The sequence below is a fragment of the Gossypium arboreum genome, chromosome 12, assembly GCF_025698485.1.
Source record: "Gossypium arboreum isolate Shixiya-1 chromosome 12, ASM2569848v2, whole genome shotgun sequence".
Lineage (NCBI taxonomy): Eukaryota > Viridiplantae > Streptophyta > Magnoliopsida > Malvales > Malvaceae > Gossypium > Gossypium arboreum.
Window position 1 is genome coordinate 102,661,378 of NC_069081.1, and position 22,862 is coordinate 102,684,239.

At 31.7% G+C, this 22,862-nt stretch overlaps 3 protein-coding genes and 1 long non-coding RNA gene across 6 annotated transcripts; 3 read left to right on the plus strand and 1 right to left on the minus strand.

Annotated features, from left to right (window-relative positions):
- Positions 1-575: 575 nt before the first annotated feature.
- LOC108476684 (adagio protein 3-like) lies at positions 576-3,769 on the minus strand. Its single transcript, XM_017778954.2, has 2 exons — positions 3,187-3,769; positions 576-2,499 (listed from the first exon to the last, which is right to left on the minus strand). Exons 1-2 carry the CDS (start codon positions 3,462-3,464, stop codon positions 894-896), a joined length of 1,884 nt encoding a protein of 627 aa, XP_017634443.1. The 5' UTR covers positions 3,465-3,769; the 3' UTR covers positions 576-893.
- A 4,735-nt stretch (positions 3,770-8,504) lies between these two features.
- On the plus strand, positions 8,505-12,374 carry LOC108477255 (uncharacterized). Of its 3 annotated transcripts, XM_017779749.2 has the most exons (6): positions 8,505-8,878; positions 8,977-9,069; positions 9,570-9,647; positions 10,149-10,184; positions 10,411-10,518; positions 12,054-12,374. In XM_017779749.2, exons 1-6 carry the CDS (start codon positions 8,699-8,701, stop codon positions 12,117-12,119), a joined length of 561 nt encoding a protein of 186 aa, XP_017635238.2. In that variant the 5' UTR covers positions 8,505-8,698; the 3' UTR covers positions 12,120-12,374. The 3 variants fall into 3 exon arrangements, 2 of the variants coding, with proteins under 2 accessions (XP_017635238.2, XP_017635239.2); XR_008275735.1 differs by having other exon boundaries at positions 8,506-9,069; positions 9,570-9,651; XM_017779750.2 differs by lacking the exon at positions 9,570-9,647 and having other exon boundaries at positions 8,508-8,878.
- Positions 12,375-14,636: 2,262 nt separating this feature from the next.
- Positions 14,637-18,159, plus strand: LOC108479961 (uracil-DNA glycosylase, mitochondrial). The gene is made up of 6 exons (XM_017782837.2): positions 14,637-15,230; positions 15,538-15,696; positions 15,810-15,840; positions 16,628-16,763; positions 17,227-17,310; positions 17,813-18,159. Exons 1-6 carry the CDS (start codon positions 14,751-14,753, stop codon positions 17,877-17,879), a joined length of 957 nt encoding a protein of 318 aa, XP_017638326.1. The 5' UTR covers positions 14,637-14,750; the 3' UTR covers positions 17,880-18,159.
- A 915-nt stretch (positions 18,160-19,074) lies between these two features.
- On the plus strand, positions 19,075-21,819 carry LOC128285167 (uncharacterized). The gene is made up of 3 exons (XR_008275598.1): positions 19,075-19,669; positions 20,768-20,869; positions 21,365-21,819. It is a non-coding gene; the product is annotated as an uncharacterized LOC128285167 (long non-coding RNA).
- The last annotated feature ends 1,043 nt before the right edge of the window (positions 21,820-22,862 follow it).

Genomic DNA, 22,862 nt, shown 5'->3' on the forward strand with positions numbered 1-22,862 from the left:
ATTCAATTGAAATAAATTAAAATATAATGAAGATTGATATCCTTTATCAATGCAAATAAAAATTGTTATTAATATATTCAATTGGAATGTGCATAAAATTAGTTTAATGATTTTAATAAATAGTGATAATTATATCTATTAGTTATGGTCAAGAACAGTAGTGCTACACCTGTAAGAAAACAATTTGGATAAATTCACACTTACTCTAATAATTTGGATACATTTGTACTTTTTAAAGAAAAATAGCTTTTAAATATATTTTTTTAGATATATGCATTTCTTTTTATTTCCTGTTATTCTCACATCTAAATTTTAAAACTACAGTAATAGATAAAATAATTTCTCATTTTAAAATACCAAAATGTATAATCATCTCGAATCCTCCCTTAAATGAGTAAGAAAACTCTATACATATAAAAGGCAGATTAATGTGTATAATCATTTTAAATATATTTTAATCTATGCATTCAAAACATTTTTATATAATATAATCATCTTAAATCCATTAATATAAATAATAATATTTTAATAATTCAATTACAATGAAGAATGATTAAATTCATCACGCAAAAAAATTATCAAAGCATATAAAGTTACTTTATTACACATATAAAGTTTTATTGATTGAGAAAAAAATATGAAGGTGGATGCTAGTAATGCGCCTAAAAAGACATAAAGGGTCATAAAAACTTTTATGTAATGTTATCCGGAAAACACTGAATATAAAAATCAAAATGAAATGGAATATATACAGGCATTAAAAACACACACACAATGCACCAAGAACAAACAAGGCAAACATGGAAGGCGTCCAGTAAAAAATTGTGGAAGAAATCACCTCACATACAGTTGTGTTCGGTAATGGTGATGACCCATGAGTTTTAAGTTCTAAATCATGAATCCAAGTCTTGCCTGCTTGCTAAGCGCAACTCGTGCAGTTCGTTGAGTAGCCATTCCTCCCCCGTCTGTCCGCCTAATACCATGACCCTAGTCCCTCCAACCACACACGTACTATGACCCCAAGCAAATTTCGGTGGTTGCCCAGGAACATTCAGTGTCCTCCATGGTGGTTTCTCCTCTGAAGGATCAAGAAGGAAGAGCTGAGAAGGAGAGTGCAACCCAGCGACTGAACCACCAAATATAATTATCCTCCCACAAGGCATGCTTACTGCAACATGATCAAGTCGAGGAGGAGGTATGATGGCATTTTGGTTACCAACGCTGGTGAAGGCACTACAGTCTAGTTGCCTCCATTGTGGTTCTTCATCCTCCAAATCAATAGTGTAGGCCTCACCTGATCGCAGTTGCAAGTTCCCACTCTTTGCCAACCCTCCGAACATAAGAATTTTAGTTCGACTGTAAACCGAAAGTGAATGACCTAACCTAGAAGGAGGTGTCCATGATGATGGAATCTCTTTCCATGTTGGTTTTTCAGTAGTGAGATCCAGAAGGTATGTGTCACTTAGAAGCACCCCAGCATCCGTACACCCACCAGAAACAACCAACTTAGAACCATCGACCGTACACGAGCTATGCCAAGATCTCGGGAGAGGGGGGGTTCCACCAGATACTTCTCTCCATGTAGGTTGCTTGGCATCCAAGTCAAGAACAAAAACATCATTGAGCAACCCTTGCCTTCCACATCCTCCGAATACCACCAACCATGAACCATTCAGGCACGAGAGAGTGTGGCCCCAGCGCCCAGGAGGAGATGATTCCACACTCACCCGTTGCCACTCCGGATTTGCAGCTTCAAGATTGAGAACAAATGTGTCGTTCATTGGCTGCATGTCGACTCCCTCCCCTCCAAAAAGGACAAGACGGTTCCCTGCGGCACATGCACTAAAGTTGCAACGAGAAGGCTCTACTGCTCCTCCAACAGTCAGTTTCCTCCAACAAACAGCCTCGAGAGTGGTCAGTTCTCGGGCAAGACGTCCCCACCCCAACTTCCTGGTCATCATATCCAGTGTACCAGTGACTTCCTTTCCCCAGGCATTCTGACATACCATCTCCCTCACATGCTCATTTTTAGTTAGTTGACGTATCCTTCTGCAGACGGATCCAATAGAAGCAACATCCCTTGGTGTCAATCGTGATAAAATGTTATAAGCCAAGACTTCATCAGAGAGTTGGAGTATCCCACATATTTCTTGATGATGATTAAACAGTGGATTTCTACTCAAATAAGAGTATTTAGATGACTGATCCAACTGCTGCTTACAAGTCTCTTTGAAAACCGGATATGAAACATGGTTCAGATCCAGTTTTGCTTCGGAATAAACTTGAATACCGATAACATGTGTAACAATTCCATCATCATCACGTATAGGTGCAAGTTTTAACCTGTTCACCAATGGAGTGCCATCCTTCCTGAAATTCAGAAGCTCCCCTTCAAATTCAATACCTTCCTCAAGACATCTTCTTATCTCGGAAACAACAATAGGATCAACCAAAGGGTGCCGTCTTTGAGCACGTCTGTCTCTATACTGTAAGAAACGACTAAAAGAAAACAAAAGAATAAAATCCAAAAAAGGGTCAATTTATATCTTCTGAAATAGGAGCTTTCTAAGAGATGAGAAAAACAACACACAATAAGGAAACATGAAAGGAGTATGCTTTAGGGCATATAGAACAAATCAACAATATTAAACGAATCGGCTAATATTCATGATCATTGAAGAATAGACAATTATTGCAATTTTATCAAAATGATAATTTAATGGAGCAATAAAACTTGTTAAAAATAGCTTCAGTTTCTATATATGATCTATTAGAGTTTAATTAGATCAAATACTCCAATTCAGTTGACGCCTATGTTTCCTGAGAGTATCTCAAGTTGTCTATATATTTACATACTCATAAAATGTAGGATGCTTTTAAAAAAATGAAACATGCATTATTAATGATATTATATAGTGATGAATAAGAACTAGTTTTATGTTAATTTACTAAAATTTTAGCTTCATACCATCAAATGAGTAGAATTAACTCTATTAGATAAACAGTCACTGTCTACATATTCTGATCAAGTTTGGATATTGAAACTTAGAGTAACAAATTAAAAACTCCATAAATAATAAACTTTCATTTAAATTCACTCCAAAAACAGATCCGTGAACTTTATGTTTAAACCCAAAAAACAGAAAAATTTACTTGAGATAAAAAAAAAAATTAAAAGTATCTTACCAGTTGCGACCAAGGACTTCGTCCGCTCGGTAACCCGTGAAAACCTCAAAGACTTTGTTGACATAAATGACGGGAAAATCAGGTTCAAGAGCATCGGAAACAACGAAAGAAGTCGGAACTGTAGGGTAATACATCAGCCTTGGCTTCAAAGGAAGCTCGCTCTTTGCTTCATCTTCATCGTCGCCTTCTTCTTCCCTTCGTTTAAGCTTGTGGTCTTCATCTTTCGATAAACGCTGCCGTTTTCCACTGCTTGGCGTCACTTCTTCTCCTTTAGACATTATTTGCTTTCTTTTTTCCCTCTGTTTTCCTATGGGAATGTTGTGGGCTTTACTTCTCCCATTCTTCGAGATTTGTTTTGCTTTGTTGGAGATATTTTTGGAGATATTTATGTGTATAACTTTTATTACCCATAATGCCCTTCTTTACCCTATACTTTTTGCAAATCTTGCCTTCATTTGAATCGAAAATACAAATTAATATTTTTAAGAACTAGGAACATCCCAACTCTGGATATTTGCCCCTTTATTTTAGAAAAAAGAAACTGCGGATACACCTATTTCAAGCCTACCTAAATAAACTGATTTGAAATTTTGATACACCAAGAAATTTTACAAAATTTTTAAACGTATTTAAATCTTTAATTCGTTGAGATGAAAAATAAATTAAATAACGAGACTTTAATTTAATAAAAATGTTGAAATCTGAGACTATATGTATATTCTCGTAACTCTAAATTTATTATTTTTATTTTTCAATTTTTAATTTCGTTATTACAGTTATTCAAATAACTTTATATACATCTATTTTTTCAAAATATTAAATTAGAAAATGACTAAATTAGAGATTATAGTTTATATATTATTTATACGATGGATGAGATTATAATGTTAAATTGTTTTGAATCATCATTCTGTTTATTTTTATTAAAAATCTCTTTTAAAAAATTACCTTTTATTAGTATTCAATATGGAGTTTTTTATTTATCAAAAACTATTGAGTTTTTTAGTGTTACTGAATAATTATAAGATCAAATTATTACAGTATAGTCGGATTAAAATTTGTAAATCTAAACTAAAATATTAAAAAAAAAACTAAATAGACTAAAATCTATACATAGTAAAAATTGAAGGCTCGCGTATATAATTTCATATGATTAGTCTCAAATTTAAAATGAATAATAATTTTATATTTTACCGGTGGAATAAAAAGCTCACAAGCAGATTTAGAATATTATTATATATGTCTTTATAAAATAAAAATAAAAACGCATGATATCTTAAAACTTAATTTTGGAGCTTTTTTATTCCCTAGCATTGTATAGGGTAATTACTCTTTTCAAATATCAATTAAAAATTGTGATAATTTCTTAATCCCACTTATGAGATTAAAAATTCATCACCAATTATCAAATAATTTGTTTAAAATTCTTTTAATTTTATGTAAATGATGACGTTAAATTTTAGTGACCATGCATTTGGAATTTGTTTTTCTATTTATTTCTTAAAATTACTATAACTATATTGTTTTGGCATAAAAATTGTTTTATCTTGAATTTTTTGGAATTAATAAGTTGTAATAATTATTTTCAATAAAAACCGTGATTTTGAATTAAACACCGAGAGTAGCAATTTGGTAATTAAACGATACCTAAGTGCTAAGAGATAAGAGGGAGAGTCCTCGTCTGTGTAGTGACAAACACGTGGCGAAGTGAAATCCAAGAGAAAAATATCACGCCGACCCTGCCACATCATCAATCTCAACAGAAGAAGATATTTATTTTAACCACGGTTCTTTCCTCGGTTGACTAAATGAATTAATATATAATTTCAACTTGAGTTTCATAAAAAAATTAACTCAGTAGCTGTAAACGGCAAATTTTTTATTTTTATTTATCAATTTTAATCTTTTAATATTTAATTTAAATTCTAAAATTGATTTCATCAAACTTTATAATTTGAACAATTAATTTTGTCAAATTAAGTCTATAAAAAATACAAACAATCATCAAAATATATTTAACAATCACAGTTAACACTAAATTTATTTTATCAAAAACTAATGAAAATTTAAATCTATTAATATTAGTAATCAACTTTTATCAAATCAATTATAGATTTGAATTAAACATTAAAAATAACAATGTTATCTTTATGTACCAACATATATAATTTTACCAAACACGTGAGGCTAAAAAAATATAGTCATCACATTAAAAAAAATCATACTTAAATACCAAATGATGTATTGAAATAATACATACACTTGTTTTACTCTGCATGTAATATAATCATATATTCCATACAATACATTATACTAGGAACCATCACGTACAATACATCATACGTCAATTCGCCAAATTCTCAATTATATAATAGTTAATGACCACACTTGCAACATTATATGCACACACAATTCGCTTAATCTCCATGTTCATTCACAATCATGATTATAGACACAACGTAAAGTAGACACAAATATGGTTTAAGTAAGCAACACATATCAGCAATCACCCAAAAGGTTGAGTACAAAAGCTCACCTTACTTCATTTGTTCTCAATAACTTAGCTTATCCAAACGCCTGAGCGTCTTTTGTCCTGTCAACTAAACATAACAACCATTTATCGATTAATTTGAAAGTATTCAAATCTTAAGACCCATAAGTATACAAAAACTTTTTCAAGAACTCTTACTCCTTTTCCCTCTAATTTATGAGTACAAAGAGGCTTGGGGCTTACCAACTTATTGAATTCTTGACTTCCCAAACTTTTCAGAGCAACTAAAGAAGACGTTACAAACTAGAAGGAGATTACTAGCTAGCTTCCGGAGAATTCTTTCTTCTCCACACACATAGTCAAAGTTGCACTGTCTTCTTAGTCCATTTTAACCAATCACTATTAATTATTTTGTCTCCCACTAGGGAGATTGCCGATTTCAAACTAACTAAACCAGAATTGGGATCCAACTGACCACAATTCAGCCACCAAAATTTTTAATTTCCTCGATGTAGCCCAACAATTTGCCAACTCATTCAATTTAATCCTAACTTTTCTTAATTTTTGAGACCAAAAGATAACCGGGTGACACAATAACTATCTTAGAATATTAAAAAATATATTGTCTCGACATCGGACCCAAGCTCATGTGCCCCAAAAAATGAAATCAAATAACTAGTAATTTGTATTAATATTCTGGAAAATTAAAATTATATTATTGCAATACAAAACTGAAGCCGAAGTGCTCCAAAAATAAAATGATAATTTTTATAACTATTTTGAAAAATTAAAAAAACATTGGTACAGCACTAGACTGAAGCTCAAATACCTCAAAAATGAAATCAAATAACTAGTAATTTTATAACTAGTCTAAAAAATTTAAAAATATTTTTGTAGCACCAAACTTAATCGTAAGTGACCCGAATGTCAATCTTTTTTTACTACAATAAATACACAAAACCCTATGGGTAAACCCACCTAATTAGTATACTAATCCTTTAACCCAATTTACTCATATTTTGATATTTTTATATATTTTTTATATTGTGTTTCTCTTTATGACGTGAGATTACTAGCATTCTAAACTGCTAACACTCACTTATTTGTTGGCGTACTACATTTGACACGACATTAATCTCTACTCAACTTAGAAAAATATCAGTAATGTTTATAATACTATATATTTTATGGCAAGTCACTACAGGAAAATAGGGCTTTAGCGGCGTTTTTAGTGGCGTATGAACAAAAAACGCCGCAAATATTATACATTAGCGGCGTTTGCAATAAAACGCCGCTAAAAACTTAGCAATAGCGGCGTTTTTGGTCCAAACGCCGCTAAAAATTGAACAATAGGGCGCTTTTGGAAAAACGCCGCTATAGGTTGAGGTTTTAGCGGCACTTTTGGTAAAACGCCGCTATAGATCGAGGTTTTAGCGGCGCTTTTGGAAAAACGCCGCTATAGATCGAGGTTTTAGCGGCGCTTTAGAAAAACGCCGCAAAAAAGTAATTTAGTTTATAATATGGTAAACTACTTAACTTGTGTATCTTGGATTTTTTTATAATATAAATCTAAATAAGATAAATATAAATTATTATTTTAAAAAATATATATATCAAAATGGGTTAAATCCCAAAAGTATACATGAACAACGGTTTAGTGTGCAATAAGTTAAATCGTAAAAGCATAAATTATGAACACAATTATTGATATAACATCATTTTATATTTATATATTGCATACATAAATATTTATATTTATTCAATATAAAAATATATTGATGTATTTATTTTTAAAATGTGTATGATTAAATCAAAATTAAAGTCTCAATTATACATTTAAACCACAATTAGAATTTCACATCTACAATTACACATTAAATCGAAATTCATATATAATTACGATATGTATCTCTATCAAAATTTAGGTGTATACATATAATTAAATATCTAATTATGGTTTAAGGGTTGGGGTTAAGGGTTTATGGTTTATGTTTTATGGTTTAGAGTTTAGGAGATAGAGGTTATGATATAATGATTATTATTTTGGGGTTTAGAATTTATGATTTAAGATTTAAGGTTTAATGTCTATGGTTTAAGGGTTTAGGGTTTATGATATAATGTTTATTGTTTTTGGTTTAGAGTTTATGGTTTAGAGTTTGTAGTTTTTTGTTTTATAGTTAGGATCGTAGTACTGTTCATGGTTTTAGGGGTTAGGCTATTAAGGTTTAAGAGTTAGGATTTTTGATAAGATAACAAAAAATCAAATTATTTTTGGGTTTAGGTAAGTAATAAGATTCTTTTTTAATTACTTTTATCCCTTGTAATATATATATATTTAGGGTTTAGGATATAGGTTTATAGTTTGAGGTTTAGGTTTAGGGTTTCTTGTTGGAAAATTGAAGCAACATTTGGATTTTATTGAAAAAATTTTAAAAGTAAAAATATAGAAAAACACATGTCAAAATGAAAAAAAATACTATTAATTAAAATAATTTTAAAGTTATTTTTGGGTATATGACTGATTTTTTAATTTATATATTAATTAATTTTTATATAATTATAAAAAGATAATATTTGTTTTAATATATTAAAATTATCAATATAGTTTAAAATATTTAAGAGATAATGATAAAGTTTATATATATTAAAACAAAATAATAAATTTTTAGCAGAGCAAAACGACACCATTTTGTATAAAGGAAAATGACTTTTTGCGGCATTTTTATAAAAAACGCCACAAAAGATAAGCAATAACAGCGTTTTTTATAAAAACCCCGCAAAAAATCTTACACAAAACTGCGCCGTTTTATTACCCAAAATGCCTTAAAACTTTTTCCCTAAATCGGCTCTCCTTTCCCCCCCCCGGAAATCCCAAAATCTCTTTTTTTTCCCTCCTTTCTTTTTCCCAAAATCGGTTCCCTCCCCCTCCCCAAAATTAATGGCTGAAGAAGCAGCAGTAGCATCGACGCCGCCTCAATCATCTGTAAGGGGGAGAGATGGTGAAATTGAGTATTCAAAAAAATGGGAAGGTGTTGTGTTTGGGAGCTGTCGCAGGGGGAGACGTCGACGAGCGGCAGCTGGACAACTCATATAAACCCCATAGCAGAGACCAAAAACCCTTTCCCCATGCAAAAGCAAAAGCAAAGATTCCCCCAAAACCTCTTTCCTTTTGTTCTTCTACATGTACCTTTAAGACGTGGCGTTGCGTCCTCTTGTTTCGATTTTTCTTTTAAATGACCTTTTCTCTCTGTTAGTTTTTGCTGGTTCATTCATTCAATTTTCGGTTGTTTTTGAATCAGACGACCCGAATTTACCCGAAGGCAAAAGAAGAGCTTTACTCCCTGTCTAGTTTCATCTCTTTTCAATCAATTCGCCTCCTTTTAATCTTCAAGGTCCCTCATTTTATGTTTCTGTTTTTCGTTTTTTTATTTTTATTTTCTGGCAATGGTGGTTCGATCAAGATCTGGTTTTTAAGAGACTTTTATTTCTGCCCATTCATATTCCTTATTCATTCTTTATTTTCTTTATTGAATCTTTCCTTTTTGTTTTAATAATTGTACTAATAAAGAGTCTCTCAGTACAAGTTCAAGCATTTCCAAATTTTATTTGAATTGGACAATTTCGGGAACTTCAAGTTTATAGAGGGTGTTAGCTTTCATTGCTTTTGGATTTCATCTTTCTACTTTAATCTAAAAATCGAACCTTTGCTCTTTACAGTAATTGTTCTTTCATTTCATGTATTTTTTGAATCCCAATCAGGCGCTTAAATTAGTAATAACTACATACATAGATCCAACAAAAGCTCAAATTTGTCTCTTCTTGACAACATCTTTCTCATTTTTTTCTTATTGTTCAAATAATCAGAGGCCTTTTTCCTTTTTCCTTCTACCAGTGGTTGACTGAAGGGGAAGTGCTGGATTGGTTAATGTCAAATCTTTATAACCGGGATTTCATTCTAGAATTTGTCGGTGTGGGTATAAATTCTTTTGAGATTTGGCCATTACATGCACATGCACATGCTTCAACTTACTTAAACATCTTAAATTTCAATGTTTAATGGCATTACGCATATCATATCATTTTGCAACTTCCATTTCCTTAAGTCAGTTTGCTGAGACAAAAGAAAAACTGGGTCTTTTTTGCTATTACCATGTATGGTCTTTCAGCATAAATTAAGTGAGAACTTATTAATTGTTGCATTTACTTTTAAAAGAACTTTTGAGGTAGCCTTTTCTTTTGTTTTCTTCAATGCAATTTCCTGCAGTTTTTATGCGTTTAATATAGAAAAAATTATCAATACTATGAGACACAGGTATAACAACTCTCCTTGTTTTCTAGATTCCACTGGTTTTGATTTATTGTAAGGAGATAAATAGGATTTCATGCTGGCATTGTTATATTGTAATAAGGTGTTGTGAGGCTTGCCAAAGATATATTCTTATCTTTTATAAATGCTTTCTCTTATTGTCAGATGGAAACCAAATTGCACCCTTTTGACTCAGTAGAGGTAAGCATCTTAATATTGACATATACCATGCCAAGTTAGTTTATAGTTCCTGTTGACGCCTGAGCTTGAAGAACTTGAAACTTTTTCGCCTTGGTTTTTCTTTGGACTATGTTTTAGTATAACTTATTGTGTATTTCTTAATTCATTAAGTGCTCACATTGGTAATCTGTGTGGATTCAGTTTCTTCATTGTCGTCATCTAAGGTGTGTATTATGTTTGTGTCAAGGATAATGAATTGCCTTCCGGAAAATTAAAAGATTTGCCTCGTGGGATTATGCACACTCGCTCAGATTTGGAACTAAGGCCTCAATGGAGAAAGAGTTTACGGTCAACGGTGAGATTCAAATTATATGCTGCATGAACTTGATTTTGGTTTTGGTTTTGGTTTATCTTTCAATGGATAAAGTAATGACTATTGTTATGTGCTGAATTTTTTGTTATTCGTGCAAAAAATCAAATTGTTTACAATTATATTTGGTACTTAATTTTTATTAACATGCCAAATAATACTTTTTGTATCAAATCCTTAAATATGTTTTTCTTTTTCCATTTTCACTTAATGACATTGTTATTTATCTGGTGCTTTCTCTTTGTTTGCAATTGGAGCTTTTATGTACTAGTTGCTGTCAACCTTTTCTTTATAATTTGAGAATCTTTTATTTATTAATGGGTCATGGTAGAACTGGAATTTGTATGCTGGAACTCATATAAAGATTAGGTATTCAATTTTACAGGTTTTGTTATGTTAGAGCCTCCTAGTACTGGTTTTACCAATTTAAATTGCGATTGTTGCATTGCATCTTGGTGAGTCCTGTATATTTAAATTTGTTTATGATTGGTGGCTGTGATATATGTACCGCATGTTGGGTTTTTAATTTCTTCTGTGATTCTCCACTATGTTTACTTAGTTGTTACATTTTTTGTTCAAGTCCTTTCAATAGTTCAATCTATGTTATGCATCAATTTGTGAACTGTATTTGTTTCATTAGTTCAGTATTGGAATTTGAGCATTACTTCTTTGCATTTTTTAAAGTTGATAAAGTCTTGAAAATGACTCCGGCTAAATCCTTCTTTTATTTGTTTATAACTACTGATCATCTTGAGGTTAGCTTCAATCAAATCTGAGGTGTTCTCTTTACTGCACCAAGAAGAAACATAAGTTATTTTCCTTAGTTTGCAATGAAACATCCCCATAGCATGTTGCCTTTATTCCCACCACCTGCTGCTAATCATACACTTTATCATGTTGCATTATCAAACTTTGAGACCGTGCCATTATTTCCTTTTGCCATATAATTTTGTTAAAACAAATTACATTTTTGCGTGCTTGGACTCTTGAGGATGGAATTATTGCTTTCATTTTGTACCCACCTCAGCTCCAAGCCTAGCCCCAGACCTTATGTGTGCCTTTTACCAATATCCTAGTTTCTAATGTACTTTATTGCAATATTGCAGTGGACAGAAGGGAATAAGTCATAAACTATTGGATTATTCCAGTGAAATAAAACAAAAATAAAAATGCGATGCATAGGCTACTGCATCTGCCTATTAGCACTAAGCTTTACAAATCTTGGCCAGAAAAAAATATTTCCTGTTTCTAAATTGTTTTGTGAAAATGCAAAAATTGCTTCATATTAAATAGTTTTAAATATTTATTATGTAAAATAAATAACAAAAATATTATAGTAAGATAGTTTCTTGTTCAATTATTACATCTATTGTATTATCATCTTTAAATGTATACATTGAGTCAGCTTTAAATATATAAATTCTTGGGAAATTATTACACAAGTAATATATGCAAGTTTTTTTTTTTTTTGTCTATTTCTGCTAAGCTGTATGGTATAATTCGTGTCGTGAACTTTGCAGGACAATCAAATAACTGGACCATGGATAGCTCAGGGAGTGCTGTTGGTAGGAAAGAAAGTGGAATAGTTCCACCATTGGATATAACAGGAGGTGATGAAAGTTGTATCATTGTGAATGAAGCTGAACTTCATTGTCATCCTCATAGGCAAGGCAAACAAAAATTGAAAACTACGGTCTTTTTGTTTTTCTTTCTTTCCATAAATGTAAATGTGCTTAAAATTTATTTAAAAATTCTCATCGACATAAATTTTCATAAATTGTATTATCTCTCTGTTGCTGGTAGATTGCCCATTTATTTAAACATAATATTTAAATTCAAAATTTAAATTCATTAATTTTTATATTTAGTTTTAAAGTTAAAATTTTAATAGAAAATTTAATTTAATTAATATTTTATTTATCCTTAAAATTATATAGTTTAAAGTTTTAAAAATAAAATATAATATAGAAAATAAATATTATTTAATAAAAATATATATTTTTTAAAGGTTATATTCTTTAGCGGCGTTTGTGAGAAAAGCGCCGCTAAAGGTTTGTTCTGTAGTGGCGTTTGTAAAAAAAGTGCCGCTAAAGGTCATGGTTTTTAGCGGCGTTTTCTGGAAAAAGTGTCGCTAAAGGCCATGGTCTTTAGAGGCGTTTGTGAAAAAAGCGTCGCTAAAGGTCATGATCTTTAGCGGCGTTTATTTAAAAAAAACGCCGCAAAATTTTGCGACGGCGTCTATAGCGACGTTTTTTGCATCGCTTGTGAAAACGCCGCTAAAAGTCTGTTCTCCTGTAGTGAGTGGTGGTCAATTGCAGGACTTGACTGGGAGAAATTAATTTGCTAGTGCCACTTATCTAAAATTACCATTAATAGCCATAAGTGATTCCAACGACTTTTGGGAGTGCTTTCGTGGGGAGGAGCTAATTTTGGAGATTGAGAGTTGGTACATGCTGATCACACCAATTGTCGTTGCAAGGTTTGATTGGCGACAGAGTCAATCATTTCACCTAGTTTAGGACCAAATGGAGATTAGATGGTGGCAACTAGAGTACATAGGCCTTTAGTAATGATAGCCTAATATATTTAAGCTACCATAGGGCATGAGGATGTGACTTGTAGGCCCCCTGATGAGACTTAATAATATCTTACGTGTAACTTTAATTTCTAATATAATTTAATCTTTATATAATTATAATGTTATTAGTTAATTTAAATAGTTAATTTTAATAAATATTTAATTAAATTATTAACGTGAATTTTTCTTAAATAAGTATTATTCTAACAAAAAATATTTCAACATGATGAGCTAGAATAAGTAAATTAAAAACCTATGTCACTATTAAAATTGTCTAATTATTTGGACAAACTAAAACATGATTAATTTTTCCTCTTTTAGTAATTATAGCATAATAGTAAATTTGTAGCTTCAATTTACTATGTTTATATTTGGAATTTAGTCTTTATATTTTGTAACACATAAAAAATGTTTTTACATGATAAGGTGAAATGGATTTTTAAGAACATTTCAACTTTGATGTTCTATAAAAAATAATTAAGAGTATCATCTACTTCAATTAACTAATAATATTACGTTGAATAATCGAATTATGTAAAGATTAATAAACCCTAAAGTTAATCTAGTACAGATGCATTAACCAAAAATTGACCTCACAGTCATCTGTGATTTGATTTAATAAAAATATTTTTAAAAGATAAATTTAATATAAACAAAATGGTGTAAGTGACTATTAATTGATCGGAATTGAAGCAAGGATAGCTTTTAATGCTTTTAATTTAATAACATATAATTTAAATTGATTTGTAATAATTTATCAATTTACAATATGAAATTTTACTATAATTGTAAGTGTTACAGGACTAAAACTTTTATCTTGTAGTCCGTGCGGCTCTAGATGATTTTTTTGTTTCAAATATATTTAAGTCAATCTAACTCTCGTAAAATGAGAATTTTCACACTCTAAGACATTAAAAATAAAACGGAAACAACTTAAAAGATAAATAAAACTCAAAATAACAAAATAATCACATAAAAACAAAAGCATGTCAAGTGTTTTAGTAAATGTTCTCAATATATTCGTTAACTTAAAAAATATGATACAATGGATGATTGCAAATGAGAGAGAGATTCTCTATTTATAGTTGAGTTCCCCAAATCCAATAGTATACCTAATTTTATATCGACAGACGAGATCGAAACATATCTACAATTAAGAGATTTAAATAATTCTCAAAATTACAAAATTAAATCTTATCATATTACAAATATTTTAAGATTACTTTTCCTATTTATCAAGATAATCCTAATTTTTCATAAGTACTTTGTCGGGCTACCAATGCTTCAAGTAGATAAATTTCGTCATTTATTATTGAATCAAGTTAGCTCAAATGAGTCAAATGAGTCCCGTTTAATATATTAACCTTCATGAGACGTTATTTGTATAATAGTTACGAGCTTTAAACGCGAAGTGTAAAATAAGTGGGTAATATAAATGCAATACATTCATAAATATAATACAAATATAAAACATTTTACTAAAAAATAAAATAAAATTAATACAAAGTAGAAAAAAATTGGATAAAACCGAATGATAGCGGGAGCGATAATAATGAATTGGGAAATTGGGATGATTTTTTATCGCATACGTCATTCCCTCCAAATCCCTCCCAAGTTTCCCTCCGAATAAGCAAAATAAATGCTCCTCCATTTTGGTTCCTCCCTCAGCTCCTTAAAACTACATCTATATCCCCATCCCCATCTCATACCAATGGCCGCCAAAACAATAACTGATTTCTTTAACCCAAACCCAGCCCCAGCCAAGCGGCGGAAACTCTCCACTTCTTCCGATCATCAACCATTTTCCTCTCTCACAGCCGACCAAAAATCTCGGATTGAATTAAACAAATGCCTTGCCATCTCAAAACGCAATCTCAAACTCTGTTCCCAAAAGGTTGAAGGATCAGGTTATGTTAAGCTGGAGGAGCTTTTAGTGGAGGACACTTGGCTTCAGGTCTTACCCGGAGAGTTTCAGAAGCCTTACGCCCTTAACTTGTGCAAATTTGTGGAGGCCGAGTTATCCAGTGGCGCCGTCCCTATTTTTCCTCCTCAGCACTTAATTTTCAATGCTCTCAATTCTACTCCGTTTCACAGGGTCAAAGTAGTTATCATTGGTCAGGTAAAATTCCATAGCTTCATGTATGCCATCAATTTACACTCCATCAACGGGAGACTTGATATGGCAGTTGGTAAAACCTCGAAAATAGAGCACCATTTTGTTTACTTATGAGCGTATGGATTTACCCATGTTACTCGAGTTTGGGCGTGTCCACATGAGTTTAATTTTAAGAAAAAAATGTATTTGGAGACTTCTTGGATGATTAAATCCTTACACGCTCTAATATGTATTGGATACCAATGTTTGGTAGGGTTTTGTATTAAGGAATCAGGAGTTTGAAGTAACATAGATTTTTTACTGATTTCAGGACCCATATCATGGACCTGGTCAAGCAATGGGGCTTTCATTTTCAGTGCCAGAGGGAGTAAAAATTCCCTCAAGCCTGGCGAATATATTTAAGGAACTCAAGCAAGATCTTGGCTGTTCAATTCCATCTCATGGGAATCTACACAAATGGGCTGTTCAGGTGAAAATTGCATACTTTATATCAAAATGCACTGATAATTGAACCCATAAATGAAGAAAATATGGATTTCTTCTCATAGTAACTTCTTCTCTAATTGTTTTTATATCTTGTAGGGTGTTCTTTTGCTTAACACGGTTCTCACTGGTAATTTTCTTACCCATATTTCAGATTGTGATATTATTTTTATGTGAGATTACGATGGATTCTTATGAATTTGGTCATGGAAATATGTACACTGCATTCATGACAAAGATGATTATGGCAATGGTATGGTGAAACATCATTTAACTGTAAACTCCATAAGAGCTAAAAAGAGAACTATTCAGCAACTGCAAATTGTAATAGCTAGTTTATAAAAGAAGCAAGATAAACCTTTTAGGAGAAGTCTGCATGACTCACGCTTTCAAATTAGATCCAGGTACCAGTTTATCAAAGTGTTGTCTCTTTAGGAATTTGCAGGGGTTGTGAAGATTAACATGGTTACCTTGCTTGTTCATATAACAGAGTCATGGTCATGTTATACAAATCTTAACTTAGGGAATGTTTTGCTACCTCTCGGCATCATCTCCTTTGGAGATTGTTAAGTGGTTCAATATTGCATCTCTTAAATATTGGATTTTCTGTGATATAAATTAAAGTTGGCCTTCCACTTATTGCTAATTGGTTTTAGATCGGGTGCTTAACATGGTATCAAAGTCAAAGCTTTGTTATGTTGTTGATCCAATGTGGTAGACGGCCCTTTGTAAGGTTGTCCTTGTGTGTGTTATGTGAGCTACTCGTGAAAAGGAATGTTGAGTGGTGTTATACCACATATGTTAAATATTGGGTTTCCCAAGATCGACAATTGGATGCTTAACTGAGATGAAGCTGTCCATCTCTTTTTTCTAATCTATAGCATTCTTTGTTTTTTGTTTTCATTCTTGATATTTAGTAAGGAAGCAGCAAGCTAATTCTCATGCAAAGAAAGGGTGGGAGCAATTTACTGATGCTGTTATTAAGACTATCTCACAAAAGAAGGAAGGTGTTGTTTTTCTTCTATGGGGGAACTCTGCTCAAGAAAAATCCAAGTGCGTCTTTGTTTCAATTCTATTCCTTCCCTTTCCACACTTCCTTTTTATATTTGTAAATTCGGGGAATTTTTTTTCTTGCAGAAGTTAAATTCTGCTCTTCAGCTCATTTTGAAAGAATAATTCCTTTCAATATCTTATATAAGTTTAGCGTCTTGCATGCACTTGCCATTTTAGGGCAGTATGCTAGTGTTAGTACAACTAAACATGGGTGTGGGTTATGCTATTCAAATTCGGGTATGAGTGTTAAATGTGGTTGTTGAGCATGAATATTTCAAGAAAAAGAAGTCGGAGCAACATTGGTTGAAAATAGTTGAAATCTAAGATATTTGTTATTTGCTTTATGTATCCTGCTATGTTGGTATGTTTAAGAGTGCACTGCAATGTCAGGTATAAAATGTGCACTGTTCCAATAGGAAAACTAAAACGTTCACCATTATAATATTGGCAAACTTGGTCACAGATTGATTGATCAGACAAAGCATCACATTCTCAAGGCTGCTCATCCTTCTGGTTTGTCTGCAAATAGAGGCTTCTTTGGTTGCAGGTTAGTACGGGTCAAAACAAGTTCACTTTGTGATTTGCACATAGAGTCTGCTGGCTTTGTTATAAATAATTCAGTTTTTGGATTCCAAGGTATTGGTTGGTTTATTATTGGATTTTATGGTTACAACAATGGGCCAATTGAACTTGGTATTAAATAACTATGTTACTAGGGCTTGGGTAAGAGTGTTGGACATGAGTATGTTCCGACACAGGTATATATACTTTTTTTTTCAAGATTTCCATGTATTTGGAGGATCCTTGAAAGATCATATTTCTGTATCATTGTCCTGGATATGCGTTGGACATGGGCATTGAACATGTGTATTTGAAGAAAAATGGAACGTTGGAGCAACACAGATAAATAGTAGGAACGTACAAAACTGAACAGTGATTATTGTTCGCCCTTTTGAATTTGTTTTTACAAGCTATATAAAAATATCACTTATCAATGACTAGGGTTAAGTCCCCATCTTTTTATCTAATTATCCATATTTTTTAAACAGGCATTTCTCTTGCACAAATCAGCTTTTGGAGCAAATGGGAACTGCCCCTATAGATTGGCAACTTTGATTTCTGACTGACCTTTTCTGCAGACATTTTGTGTGCAAACTAATCTATAGCCTTCTACTTGAATTTTGCTAGAAAGACAAGCTTTGGGGATTTGTTTCGGGAATTAGGTTGTGATTTTGCAATAGGCACATTTTGGGATGGGGTTTATAACAGTTATGTGATCCTCTACTAGCTTTTGGAGCATATTTGTATGCAGAAGTCACCAAAGATTGTGCAATGATATCATGCTCATTGCTATTTGCTAACCTAATATTCTCTTTATTTATAGGGTTACTAAATACTTGATCTCTAATCTCTTAGAAAGCTGAGTTAATGTATGACTATCGTTATAATGTTAACCTACTTCCAAGTTCTCGTTGTGCTAGGAAGAGGTTAAGTTTACAAAATTTGACCTACACTGGTAGTTTTAGGGCTCAAATTAAGACCTCATTATCATAGCAATTTTAGTTCAATCGAAGTAATAGAAGACCTCAACACAGATCATAACCAATAACAGCATAAACTGTAAGGTGAGCATATCCATATACAATTCTCCAACTTTTCATGTTTCTTAAATTATGTTCAATATTTTTATTGATGCATATCAGAACTTGAGCATGAAAATATAATCCTCTAATGGTTATCCAAATATACCAAATTCTTAAAAGAAGATTGAACATAGTTTGTCTCAAACATTCACACCGAAGTTTGAATAATATAGATATCCACTACTTATTTCAAACTCAACCCATATAGAAGTTTAATCTAATCACATATAACAGAATTATTAGACTTGAAGTGATGATGTGTATATCTGTTAAGCTATAATAAGAACATGATATAGATGCATAGCAACTTATTAACTAGCATGTAAAATTTAAAAAAAAAAAAAAAAAACAACGACAACAACAAAAATCAACTTCAGTGCATTAAAAATAAATTTTTATATTTAACCTTTCATTTTAAAGAGATTCGGAAGGGAAAAGAGTTTCTCATTAAAAACTAACAAGTTGCAAAAATCCCTGCAAAACGATACAATAAGCCTCATTTTCAACCTTTTTCTTTTCCATTCGATCTCTCTTAAAATTGCAAAACATAATGAAAAGTATTGAACTCTTGATTACTCATATACATAGCTTAAATACCCAAAATACATGTAAATATATATGTAAATTGCAATTGATCCAATAATATATATAATTCATACAACAAATCCCTTAACAACATGTTTGGTTGGGGAGAGTATGAATGCATTATAGCTCAATTCAGCGGGCTTATCACCAAACTATTGTTTGGTTGATTGTAATTGCCTATTACGGCCCCTGTTGAATACGGGCTTAATTAGGGAAGAGAGAACATAGCTATTCCCTGCCCTTCCCACTGAATGGGTGATTTAGGGTGTGTGAAATAAAAAATTAGCCCCAAATGTTTCAATTTTACCCTCACCATTCTGAAACCTTTCTCACTCAACTTGATAGCCTCTCTCACTCAGCCTCTATTACTTGCTTCGCCTCTGGCCACTAGCCCCAAACTCTTCTTGGGCATGCCATAAAGAAAGGCAAGAAGAGAGCTGCCTTTGTTTTTCTTCATTCTGAAACCTTTGTTACTCAACCCGATAGCCCTTCTCACCTAGCCTCTATTGCTTGCTTCGCTTCCGACCACTAGCTCCAAACTCTTCTCGGGCATGCCATAGAGAAAGGCAAGGAGACAGTCGCCTCTATTTGTCTCTCTCTAAATAAAAATTTTCAAAGGCTTCTCCTTTCTTTCTTTCTTTTTTTTTTAACAAACCCAAAAGTTTTAACCCTATACAGGTATTTTTCTTCACATAAGCTATGATCCTTTTCCTCATATGTTAATAACTTAATATCATTCATTTACTGGGTTTTAGCTCTTTTAGTTTTATATTGCACCATTTAAAAAAAAGACCTTTATGCTTTTTTTATTAATGGATGATTTCTTTTTTTTCTTTCTTTACTTCATGATTAAGTATATAGGCATTGTTGGTTCATTCTAAGAGGAAATTGGATGTTGTTTTATTTAGGGTTTAAATTGTTAAAAGCATTAATTAGTCAAAGGAAAAGAAGTGTTTTTAAGGAGGATTTGGGGTTGCCTGTGTTCTTCTGTTGTTCTTATTGATTTGTTGTGTAAAAGAAAGCACTAGGTGTTAATTGCAATGTATTTGATTAGTTTATTTTGTGGGTGACTGATTTTGTTGTCATTTAGAGTATGCTAAAGTGAATGGTGAATTGCTTACTAAAAGAGGAGAAAGGTTTTATTTGTTTAGGATGCAAATCTATCATTTGTGCTTTTAGGTTCCTCTTTAAGTTATTCAGCAAATTTGTTTTGACAAATTCATCACACACACTTTGCTCCATGTTTGATTATTGTTCCTTTTTAACTTTCCTTATTAAGAAAAACTTTAAGATAGAATTCTTTTACTGTGCCTTCAGTGGTACCTACAAACATAATTGAATAAGTAATTAATGGATTTCTTGGAATAAGCTTTGTCACCATGAGTTTCTAGTTTAATGTAACTTTTTTCCCATAACAAAGCTAAGCAGAGCAAGACTATGAATCCAAGTTAAAAATCATTGAAACTAAGCAGAAACTCATTCATAGAGTGGTGTTTGGACCAATGATTTGGTCTAATTGTTAGCCGATGAATCCCTAGACTATGAAACCAAATAACATAAATTCCTTCAAATTTGAAATGTTTTTCATCTCCTATTTCACATTATGAAATATTCCTATTTAGCTTTTTCTTCTTTGCTGGGTTATGTTATTTATTTGTTTTTTTTTTTTTCGTTGTGTTATGGGCATGTTGCTTTACTTATTCAAACATATTGCTTTATTTGTTTTTCTTTTTTTAGTACTGAACTTGTCTTGTTATTTTTGCCTCTCAATCCCAGCCTCCCTTGCTTTCTTCGCCTCTGGTCACTAGCACTTTTCCCTTAGTTCTTTGGCTTGCTTGCACCACTCACAGTTGAGCCTCTTGTATTCACTGGATCACTGTAAGTTCTTTAGCAATTAAATTCTTTGATTTTTTTTATTGTTATAGAGATTATTATTGAAGAACTGTGAACCTTTTAACTTAATTCTCTCTAATATGATACTGGCCAAGGTTGTTTACTTTACCACAAAAAATTGCATTACCAGAATATAAAGCCAGCAACACTTCGAGTTACTAGAATAATTACCATTTGTCATTTAAAGAATTCTTCCATAGTTCTAAGATTATAAGCTCATTGGAAGAAATAGGAAAACCTACTTTGATATTCTCATCTTATAAAACATCCTTCAATACACTCCGCTTCAATTATTGGATAGCATATAATTCTGACAATGTCTTATTTGCATTTAACTCTTTAACCTATTTTTCATCTTTGATAAGTGCTAAAAGTAACATATTTTAACCTCGTTCTTAATGTGATTTTGGATGATTATTCAATGTTAATTGTGAATTTTATGCTTCTAATCCTTTAAATTCATGTTTTAATACTTGATAGAACATTTTGGAGCAAAATGCGCGAAAATCGGAGCGTCGGAGCAAGCTACAAGAGCTATACGGGCATGTGATAGGCAGTGTAAATTTCACGGAATTACGCACCGAATAGCGAAAAGTCATAATTTTTAAGTTTTTCTAGCATTCTGAGACTTATATACGAAGATAATAAGAATATAGGAGGGATCCATCTTAGAATACTCAAGAAAACAATTCGAAGAATACCATTGAAGTCGATTTTGAAGCATATTTCTGATCCATCAAAATTGAAGATTCCCAGTTGATTTCTTAGGAAGTTATCATGAGTTTTCTTATTTCTTGTGGTTATATTATATCTTGAACGTTTTTATTTTCAAGCATGAATTAATTTTTTAAATATCTAGGGGAAATGATCCTTATTATCGATTTTGTCATTTGATTTTTATTTTTACACAAAAATACTTAGTTTCTTATTTTGAACTATGTGTGTTTAATTATTGATTTAATATTTTTAGAGTATTGATCCATGTTTGATGTGCTTAAATTGATGATTGAATAGATCCTGTTTAAGATTAGATCTTGCGTAATTGAGTAGAATTGCGTACAATATTAGAAATAGGACAACATAAATTTACCAGATTAGAGTTAAATCTAATAGGAGAATTCATAGCACGAGTTAATGCGATAATAATGTTTTAATTAGAAAGAAATTTCAACTAATCAACTTAGAGTTGGTTTCTTTTATGCTCGAAAGAGATATTAACATAATTTAGGGATTTCTATGAATCAAGGTGTTAAGTAAAAAATTTGTGTAATTTAGATTGATAGTGGCAAATGAGATCTAGGTGAATTCTTTTTTAGTTATTGTTTCATTTTTTGAATGTTAATTGATTATTTTTCCTAGTTAATTTTAGTTTTTAAATCAATTACTCGAATTATTCGGTTAAATAATAGAAAAACAGTAATTACTAGTACTTTTAGTCTTCGTGGAAATGATATCTTTACTCATGTAGCTATACTATTAATTGATAGTTGCCTATGTCTTAGTCAAATTTTTAATTAGTTCCGTGAACATCAAGTTTTTAGCCTTGTTGTCGGAGACTAGAATATAATGAAAACTTTATTTCTATTAATTTAGCCTTTTTTAATTTTAATTTTAATATTTTTTGTTTTTAATTTAATTGTTACATTTTAATTTTTCTTTTGTTTGATTCTTCCAGGTTCCATTGGTTTATAACTAGAGGTAACCCATTGGAATCGTTAATTCTTTATAGTGAAATCGAAAAAACTGCTCGCAGAAATTGTAGAGAAGTTAGAGAAATAAGGCAAGGTTAACAGATTTTAATAGATGATAAAGAGCAAAATGACATTACTGTGGAGATGGATAATAATCCTGTTAATCTGCAACTTCCTGTACGTCTTGTTTCGCGGACTATATATGACTATGCTAAGCCTACTTTGATTGAGATTGAATCGAGTATTGTCAGATCGACTATTACTGTAAATAATTTTTAGATTAAGCC